Genomic DNA, 10,205 nt, shown 5'->3' with positions numbered 1-10,205 from the left:
CAGGTTCACCACCTGAAATAGAAGGGACCAATCCCCCCCCCCCAATGTTCCCATGGGGAAACTGGAGCCCAGAGAGGACAAGGGGCCAGTCCTGAAAGAAACAAGCAAGCCCATTCACCTCCCACATCCTGTGGGTCTACACCATGCTGCATTCTGTGTACTCTGAGTCTAGTTGTAGTTAATGCCTCCTGTTCTGGAAATTCCTATCGCTTTCGCTACTCAGTCCCCCAGTCCCCCTCCCAGCCCTACTCCACCCTCCCCTTCCCTGCCTGCCCCCCTCCCTGCGCCAGCTCATTACCTCATGCCTAGAACCAAGGAGAAAATAGCAATAACCTCCTCACTGAATTTCCTACATGCAGCCCTCCCACTCAGCCTGCCTATGGTGGCCAGATTCATCTGACAAAATTTGTGTCATTATGTCACTCAGGAGCCTACAAAGCCTCCTTGTCGCCTACAAAACACCTTAGTACAGCATCAATGATCCCGCAGAGCCTGGTCCCTGCTGCCTTCCTACCTTTCCCACCCATGGACTTAGCCCAAAACTTCCCTCCTGGAAACTCACACCTACATTGAATGCTCCCTGGAGTTCCTCAGTCCCCCCCAAATCAGGAAACCCCTCTTTTTTCATGGCATAAACTCCAGAGCCCTTCCCCAAGGTCAGGTCTCTCGGACCCTTCATGGAGGGGGGGGTGCTCTTGTGACCCCCTTCACAGTCCCAGATACTCAGAGGATCAGGCTCAGACCAAGAGGGGTTTTGCCCCCTGCTGGCCACCTTGGGAAGCACAGCCAGCCTTCAGTCATCCAGCCCTGAGGAGGAGCATCTATTTGCCTGAGGACAATGCCAGATGACAGGGTTTATAAACCCTTAAGCCTCTAAGGTTCTTACAACACCTTCTCCAACCCCACCCCGGGACGGGGAAAAGACTCTCAGCTCTGCTTTCTGAACTATTGGCTCCTGACCTTAGGTTCCTAACTCATGAGAGACCATTTCCCCTCTGAAATACAAAGACTTTCAGGGAAGGGGCATTTGCCCACAGGCTCTGAGAGGGCAGGAGGCCAGGGACGGTCCAGGTGGCAGGCCCAAGGACCAATGGGGGTCAGGTTTCCACATGAATTTTTAATGCCTCCAAGCCAGACCTGTCAGATGTTCCGAAACCTGAGCATTGAGCATGTCCCTTTATCACTGGACATGATGCCCTTTCCCCATCTTCATTGCCCCTGAGGGAGGGGCACGGAGGGCATGCCTGGGACAGCTGTCCACTGGGCTCAGGAGTGGCTACTCATGGGGCATTGGCTTGGGGGATGGAGGAGAGTACAAAGGTGAATAGTTACTAGCTGTGTGACCTTGGGCAAGTTACTGGACCTCTCTGAACATTCATTTCATCTGAAAGCTAGGGGCCATCGCGCCTGTCTAAATCAAACTGCTGTGGCGAGTAACTGCAGTAGCCCGTGGAAAGGTGACCTCGCGGTGCATGTTTATGATTCTCATCTCTCCGGGAGGCCTGTCTCCCTCCTCCCATTATCTTCCAACCAGAGAGGCCTATGTCTTTTCCTGTCTTTACGTCTGCCGTCCCCTTTCACACCTAAGCTGTCCTTTACAAGATCCCAGGGTCTTCCTAAGAACTTCAGGTGATAAGAGGGGAAGAAGACAAGACAAGGGGTGGGGGGGCAGCTGATGAAGTAAAAGAGGAAGATCTGCTTAGGAGGAAAGGACAGGAGACCAGCAGAGGAGGAGAAGGGGTAAAAGCCAGGAGTAGACTGCTCATGCCCTCCCTCCTTCCTTCCCTACCCCTGTGCACCTTCTGCAGGGCAGACATGGCTGTGCTGAGCAGTGCAAAGTTAGGGTGGGGTAAGCAGAGGGGGTGCTGGCTTCATCCTTCTAGCTGCACCTTCCCTCCCCAGTGTTTCTAAAACAGGGAGCCCTTTGAATCTGATTTAGGTGGGAGCTGCCAAGAGCTATTGAGTAAGAGCTCTGGGGGGCATCCTAGAATCTGCATCTTAACCTGCAGGCCGGCTGGGTTACAAAGCACCCTCAAGTTTGAGGAACATCTCAGAGGTGCTTGGGATGGGGGCTTGGGGCAGAAGCCTGGGAAGAGCCTAAGAAAACAAAGGAGAGAAGGTTAGACACTTCCACTCCTGGCCTCTTCCCCTCGTCTCCCCACCCCACCCCCGCGCCCCACCCCTCCACACGCACCCTATTCTGTAAAACTTGATGGAAGTTACAGACCAGCCTCCTGTGGATTCTAGGGCAGAAGCCTCAAGGGTGGAGGAGAATAAAAGAGACAGAAGAGCCTGAGGCCCAAGCCCAAGTCGACACCAGCGGGTGTCCCCACCCCGCCCTCTGCTTGTGATCAGAGACCTTGAACTTCTGGGAAGGTCCTCGCCCCCAGTCTGGGGCAGGCTTAAGGACCTAGGGACACACGGATCTAAAGCCACCACCCTCCAGGCCAGCGCCCTCTGTCCCTCCCCGGAATTCCGCTCGGGCCCCAAGGTCTGACCTTCTGGCCCCGCCCCCAGTCCCGGCTCATCTGCATAAAGCTCCAATTAACACGTTTTCCCTCGGCGCTCGGCGCTCCTTGAACTCGCTCCAGCCGGCGCCCTCCGCCGCCTCGCCCCCAGCGCCCTGGCAGCCGCGTTAACCCGTGCGACCCGTTCGCTCCCCCGTGGCCTTGACCCTGAGGCCCGCCGTGCCGCGGGGCGGAGGGGCGAGGGCGCGGCTGGAGCTGGGGGCCAGAGGCCAGGGCGCTCCCACCCCCGCTGCTGAGAAGAGAGGGGGGAGCGCTTCTCCTGGGAGACTCGGGGCTTCGAAATTCCTCGTTCCGCATCCTCCGGCCCCCGCACCCCTCCTCCCCGCCACGCACCGTCTCCCCTCCCCAGCCATCTGTTCCACTCGGCAGCGCCGCGACAAACACTGCTCCCGCTCGCTTCCGCCCCTGCCAGCCCCCTCCTCAAACTCCCCGGTGGAGACGCCCCTCCCCCGGTGGCCGAGGCCTCTGTCGCCACCCACTGCACCCCGCTCGGTGTACCCAGTCCCAGGTGGTCGGGGGCCCGCGTCGAGACCCCTGATTCCGTCGTGAGGGTCGATGGGACTGGGGACCACGCTGGGCAGGATGGGGTTTCGGGATGGGGGGCACCTCTAGGGATGCGCAGGGCAAGCCTCGGGCAGGGGGGCAGGGGGCCGAGACTCCAAAGAGCAGACTCGAGGGGAGCGTATTTGGTGGGTGCAGGGGAGAAAGTAAGTCCCCTTCAGGCTCGCGGGACCCCGCAGCCCCCAGTCCCCAGCCCCACTTCCAAGCTGTGCCAGCCACGGCCTCGCAGCGCCGCCTGCCTGCCACGCCGCGTATCTGGTGCGCACGCCCGCTTCCCCTACCAGCCTCACCGCTCAGGAGCCATCCACCACCACCAGGTGCCCCAGAAAGTAAGGGTGGGGGCAGGGAGCACAGGGACATACACCCCGCCCCCACACAACCCCGCCAAAGGTCCTCTGAGACCCTGCCAACTCAGTGGTGGGTGCGGAGCGACTCTGCTCTCCCATTTTGCAGGCAGGCCACTCTAGGTTGGGTGGGGAGTCCCCAGGATCTGCCACGAGAGTTTGTGGGGACTCCAGACCCCTGGGAGGTCCCCTCATCTGGGAAATGGATGGGTGGGTCTATTTTGTTCAATAATTAAGAAAATACAAGACAAAGGAAGGGGAAGTGAATGCTGCCTTGCCATTTGGGGTTTTTAAGAAGCCCTGGTAGAACCATGAGCGAGCATCCAGATGTGAGCGAGCATCCAGATGCTAAGTGCAAGGTGAGTGGCTTGACTGGATATCACTCTGCTGAAGGGAAAACCGAGAGGCCTGCTTCCGGTGACTTACTATAGATTTAAAACCCTATGGGGTAAGAAACCCTATAGGGCAATTCTACTCTGTCCAGTAGAGTCACTGAGTAGAATTAACACAGAGCTTTTGAGGGGACCCTCAGCTCTGAGTGGCAGCTGGCAGCTGGTGTCGGCTACCTGATGGCTCCTGTGGCTAGGGTCCGACAGGTGACCTACCTCCCTTCAGACAACTCCACCTCCATCGGGACCTCCTGGACAAGGTGCGTGCTCAGAGGAGGGTCTCAACCCTTCGAGCTTGACTCCTCAACCTACAATTCAGGTTTGACAATGTCAACTCCCTGCACTGTACCCAAACCAACCTCACTGCCAGAGAGCCAATGCCCAGTGACCCTGTAGGACAGAGCAGGATTGCTCCCTGGGGGTTCCAAGGCTGTAAATCTTTACCGCGGAACAGACCGCCAACCCATTCTTCCTCAGTGAGAGCTGGTGGGTTTGAACCACCGACCGGGTGGTTAGTGTCCAATGCTTAACCCCCTGCACCTCTCAGGATTATGTGAAACACGTGCGTAGAGCAGGCCCATCACTGCTTCCTGTCCCATCCAGCTCTGACTCCCGCTAGCCTCTGAGTCTCCGGGCCCAGGGGCACCAGCAGGTGTGCCTTCGGGGGTACTCCAGAAGGCCCAGGATAAATAAGGTATGTCTTCCTGGAAGGTATCTTTCCTCAAAGATGTTGTTTTCCCTCCGGTGTAGGTAATTTTAAAACCTCACTTTAATGCTAAAAGCAAATGTAAATATAGTATAAAGTGGAACTCTCAATTTGCATGAAGTTTTAAGATAAAAAACTGGGAGACTGCCAAACAGCATTGCTCTCAGCAGCCACCCAGCCCCAGGGGTGCAGTCACTGGTGGCCATGCTGGCGTCCGCACATCGTAGCCCGGCCCCTCTTGTGCCCCGTCTGAAGAAAGGGCGAGGGGCAAGATCTGGGCTCCCTCTGGGCACTAAGGGCAGGACATGGGTGAGGGCATGGAGGTGAGCCTGACAGCCAGAGGGGACAGGCTGGCACTCAGAGCATCCCACTCAAGGCCCAGCTGAACCAGGGTGAGAAGGGAATGGGGTGGGGGCGGGCAGTGTAGGAAGACAGCCATCTACCCCGGGGCATAGGCACACACCAGCCAGCCAGTCTCTCACTTCCTTTTTATTTCTTCTCAGACCTGTAAAGCAGCAGCACCGGGGAGGGAACCTGCCCTCTGGTCCTCCCCACCCCACCCCCCACCCCGCAAGAAGCTTCCACACCCCCTTCCAGGACACAGCACCCTCTGGCCCCTTTCCTTCTGAGAAGGTAAGTGTGTACACATGCACACGTACATGCATGCGTGTACACATGTGCGCGCACACACACACACATTCCTGACACTGTGCAGCTGAGAGACGGATGCCCCCAGGAGCCAGGAAACAGGAGCCCCCTGGGGAAGGCCCAGAGGGCAGGTCTCCTCCAGTGCCTGGAGGGAGGGCGGGCAGAAGGCGGATTGCTCCTGCACCAGGGCGGCCTTCCGTCAATAGTCAATGGAGCGTTGCTTTGCAAGATTTTCCTTGTTTGTTTGTTTGTTTGTTTGTTTGTTTGTTTGTTTGTTTGTTTTAAAGCATTTGTTTTTGGTTTTTCTTCTTCTTCTTCCCGCCCCCCCCCCCATTTTTTTCCTTTTGCAAATCCCTACAAAAATAGAACTCTGGGTATTTATAAATCTGCAGCCCCAGGCTCTGTGTGCAAGATAACAGGTAGAAAAGCCGCTTGGACACGCCCTCTGGTTGCTCAGGCCTTGCCTCTGCCATGGGGCTCCCAGCCTGGGAGGTCTACGTTGCCGTCAGCTCAGGGCCAGTCAGCATCTTCTGGGGGTCGGGCAAGCCCGCTGCATACTCCTTCTGGAGTCGAGCACGGAAGTAGAAGAGGTAGGAGGGTAGCAGGAAGCCCAGGAGTGAGAAGAGCAGGAGGCCCAAGTTCACCTTGAGGGCGTGGGGAGAAAGAGGAGGAATCATGGTCATGACTTTCAGGGATCTACCTAAGGCTGTGACAGGGAAGAGGGTAGGCCCTTTGGCCCCCAAGTTCTGGAGCAGCCAGTCTTTCTGATGTGCATTCACTATGCGCTGCTGCTTTTTATTGCAGTCTGAGTTGATTTCCATCCCTGGCGACCCTTCGGGTAACTGCTCCAACAGGGCTTATGAGGCTGTGAGTCTTTTAGAAGCTGACCACCAGGCCTCTCTTCTGAGGCACCTCTGGGTGGTTTTGAACCACCGACCTTTCAGCTGGTAGCTGAGCACTTCACTGTCTGTGCCACCCCAAACCAAAACCCAAGCTCACTGCCATCAAGTCGATGCAGACCCATAGCGACCCTATAGGACAAAACAGAACTGCCCCTGTGGGCTTCCAAGACTGTAACTGTTAACAGGAGTAGAGAGCCCTATCTTTCTCCAAGTGGCTGGTGGTTTCAAACTGCTGGCTCCGCGGATGGCCACCCAACACACAACACTGCGCTCCCACGGCTCCAGTCTGTACTGATCACATGCCAATCTGTCGGTCCCTTGATTGGCACAGGGTCTTCTCTCAGGGGCACAAACAGTCTGTGCTCATCTATTAGCCTAAAACTTGACAAAGCCCACTAACCTAAGAGCTGAAGGTTCAAGCGTACCCAAAGGTGTCAAGGAAGAGAGGTCTGGCCACCTGCTTCCATAAGAGCCTCCAGCCAAGAAAACCCTACAGAGCGGATGGATCTACTGTCACATTCAGGGTCACTGTGAGTGGAAAGGGACTTGACAAGTTGAGTTTTTGCTTCTGATCTGCCAATCACTGCATCAGCAGCGTCTGGTTGAACATTCAACTGCCTTGTAAGGTGTCTGCCACCCTTGGTGGGATCTGGTAAGGGCAGGACCTGGCTTTGAACTCAGCAGACACCAGTGCCCACACAGCAGGGTGGCAAGGACACCATGTGGGTGGACAAGGAAAGAGACAGCACTGGAGGCTGTGGCAGGCCAGGCTGCTCCCAAAATGTGGCTGCAGGCTCAGGGGACACTGCCAGGTTCAGTCCCCTGAGGAGGCTCTTGGTCAGTTAAAGGAACAGGGACTTGCACAAGGAGGGCAGTGGGCTTGGCAGGCACCAGACAGCAGCCTCTACCAGTGGGCTGACTCCATCTACATCCGGGCTCTGCCACCACTCACATTGTGACTTCACTCTGAGCAAGTGATCCCAATCCTACACGCCTTCCTTTCAGGATGGTTCAGGCCAAGATGGAGTGGGGAAAGTATGTGGCGCCCACATGGGGTGCTCATGGTGGCTGATCCTCCAGCAGTTCTTGTGGGAGGAAGGTTTATATAGCCTTAAAGGTATGTGTGTGTGTTGTGGGGGAGGGGTCTCCCTACAGAGGAACCCTGGTGGCCTAGTGGTTATGCATGGAACTACTAACCTCAAGGTCAGCAGTTTGAAACCATCAGCTGCTCCTCAGTAGAAAGATGGGGCTTTCTACTCCCTGTAAGGTTAGTGTCGGAAGCTCACAGGGGTAGTCCTACCCTGTCCTATAGGGTCGCTGTGAGTCGACATTGGTTTGGAGGTTTGTTTTGCGGTGGGAGGGACACGGACAGGTGGGGGGATCCCTTCCTGAGGGTGGCAGGGACACTATGTGCTAGACTCTGAACGAGGGTGATGGTTTGGACCCTTCCTGCAGAGAAAGGCCTGATAACCAGCTTCCCTTAACCCCGCAGAGCAGCTCCGCTGTCACCTGGGGGTCCCCATGAGACTTTGCAGTGGGTTTGACCTCATGGGGTGACCGGCGCCCCTCCCTGCAGTGTTTGAGGAAGGAGAGGAGGAGCCTCCTTCCTGGGGTGCTAGAGAGGGAATCCCCGCAAGGGGCGGGCAGGGCGGGAGTGAACAGACAGTTCCTGAATACAGACAGGTCCAGCCCTCAGAACCAGGAGCTCCATACCAGCTGGGCTCCTGGCCCTGAGGGGAGAGACCTTGTTGAGATTCACTCTCAGCCAGCTTGGGGGGGCGAGGGGGGAGGATCTGGTATGTGAGAAGCCTTTGAGACATCGCAGGGCATCTGTCACAAACCAACCCCCTACCCACTCACCTGGGACACCCCACAGCCAAGTTTTGGCTCCCTGCCCACCCCCACTCCCCCAGTGCTCACCCAGAAGGGGTCTCCTTTCAAGGGTCCCACCATGACCATGAAGAGCGGCTGCTGGAGCAGGGCGAACACAGCGCTGATGAGGGACTGCAGGCCCGTCAGGGTTCCAAAGTGGTTAGACGGGAACCTGTCAAAGAAGGACCCGGGCATTAGGGGCATGCCACCCTCTTCGCCCCTGCATCCCGAAGAAGCCATGTGGCCCTTTGATGCCCCTGGCACGCACCACCACCCCCCTAACATTTCTCTGCACGTCCTTGGGTTGCTTGAGCCTCAGCTACCCGACACCCTGCCCCTCGGACTACACACCTACTTTCTGTGAGATAATGGTGGTGGTGTGACAGGTTAAGCATCGCCTTGTTCACTGCAAGGTCAGCAGTTCGAAAACACCAGCCCTCTCCACAGGAGAAAGATGAGGCTTTCTACTCTTGTCCAGATGTACAGTCTCAGAAGCCCAGAGGAGCAGTTCTGCTCTATACAGCGGCTCTGGGTTGGAATGGACTGGATAGCAGTAAGTATGGGTGGCTTGTGAGATCAGACACTCAAACTGTACCTGCCGCTGTTCTGCAGGAGAAAGATGAGGTTGCCCCTTCCCCTACGGGCATCCAGCCTCAGAAATCTTACAGAGGTGCCATGAGCCAGAATCCACTCAATGGGTGTTTTTTTTGTTTGTTTCTTTGGGTTTTGGTTGGGTTTGGGGCCGGGTGCATGGTTACCACTCAGCTGCTAACTGGAAAGGCAGCAGTCTGAAGTTCAGACCCCACCCGCTTCAGCGGCGGTCTGCTTCTGTCACCCGCCAGGCCAGTGTCCTCCCAACAGGGTCATTGGGAGTTGGAATCCACTGCAGGGCACTCAAGGACACACACACCCCCCCCAGTCCTTTGCTCGTGTTCTTTCCCCCTTCCTTTGGGGGGCAGGGAAAAGACACCACAAGATGCTCAGCAGCCCAACAATCTACAGGTATGATCCTGCCACAGGGACTGTGTTCTTCAGGGTGAGTGACCCTTCTTATCACTTGCCTTTCCTGACTCCCTGCACTCTTGGGACACATACTTGCTGGGCTCCTGCTGTGTGCCAGGCCCTGAGCAGGAGGGCCAGGGCAGACCTTGCCCAGGGGATGGTTAGGTCAAGGCCTGAAGGAGGTCTTGTGGGGGATTGCCGGAAAAGGAGTGCTAAAGTGTGGGTTAAACTGTGACCACCATACCCTCCCCCCACAAAATGGGTGTTATGTGTCCTACAGCCTTATAATCCTTAGGAGCCCTGGTGTTCCAGCAGGTTAAGCATTGGCCAGGGGTTCGAGTCTACCAGCCGCTCAAAGGGAGGTAGACGAGGCTGTCTGCTCCCATAAAGATTTACAGGCTCAGAAACAGGCATTTACAGGCAGCTCTTACCCTGTCTTATGGGGACGCTGGTTTGGTTTGCTTTGTACCTCTAACTGCAGCCAAACCAACCTCAGGGCCACCGGGTCCATTCTGGAACCACCAGCCAGGGTAGAACAACCTCTGTGGGTTCCCAGGACTGTAACCCTTTACAGGTGCAAAAAGCTTCACCTTTCTTCCACAGAGCAGCTGGTTGATTTTGAACTGGGGACCTCGAGGTTAGTAGCCCCACGCGTAACCCACTACGCCACCAAGGCGCCTCCTGTAACCGTAAGTGAGCACAAACCCAGTGCCCCTGAACCAAACGGGCGCGGTCTTTATAGAAGCGGGACTCTGTTAGGTGAAGGAGGCAGCATGGGTGCAGGTGTGTCTTCAGCCCGTCAGCTCTGAGCGATGAGGAGAGCAGAGGGCGCACCAAGAAGGATGTGCCCATAGAAGGAAAATCGCCAAGGCCCAGAGAAAGAAAAGCTGAAGGGAGACCAGGACCTCCCCCAGAGCCAACAAAGAGAGAGAGAGAGAGAGCCTTCCTGAATTGAGACTCTAGCCACCTAAACTGTGATAAAATAGGTTTCTGTTCATGAAAGCCCCCATTTGAGGCGTTTCTGGAACAGCAGGCTGAAAGAACAAAGACGAGGAAGAGTGGGAGGCACAGGGCCCCGAGGTGGCCGGGCCTGGGAGGGCACACTGAGGTCTCTGGCTTTTGTCTGAGTGAGACAGGAAGCCAGGCGTGCTCTGAGTGAGGATTGCCAGGGAACGGAGATGGCCACAGGGAGGCTTTGCGGAAGGAAGGAAGGAAGGAAGGAAGGAAGGAAGGAAGGAAGGAAGGAAGGAAGG

The 10,205-nt window shown here is 56.5% G+C and overlaps 1 protein-coding gene across 2 annotated transcripts in view; it reads right to left on the bottom strand.

The window, feature by feature from the left end:
* Nucleotides 1-5,102: 5,102 nt before the first annotated feature.
* Nucleotides 5,103-10,205, bottom strand: part of SLC43A1 (solute carrier family 43 member 1) — a 29,402-nt gene continuing 24,299 nt past the window's right edge. The window contains exons 13-14 of one of the 2 annotated variants that reach the window (XM_030887522.2): nt 7,999-8,122; nt 5,103-5,820 (exon numbers count right to left, since the gene is read on the bottom strand). In XM_030887522.2, the coding sequence (XP_030743382.2) occupies nt 5,671-5,820; nt 7,999-8,122 (274 nt within the window). In that variant the 3' untranslated portion in view covers nt 5,103-5,670. The remainder of the gene's footprint in view (nt 5,821-7,998; nt 8,123-10,205) is intronic. The other variant, XM_045297071.1, reaches the window with a different exon arrangement.

This window comes from Echinops telfairi, unplaced genomic scaffold (assembly GCF_000313985.2).
Source record: "Echinops telfairi isolate 266 unplaced genomic scaffold, ASM31398v2 ScPeMD7_7416;HRSCAF=8454, whole genome shotgun sequence".
Classification (NCBI taxonomy): domain Eukaryota; kingdom Metazoa; phylum Chordata; class Mammalia; order Afrosoricida; family Tenrecidae; genus Echinops; species Echinops telfairi.
This window is presented reverse-complemented; position numbering and strand designations above follow the sequence as displayed.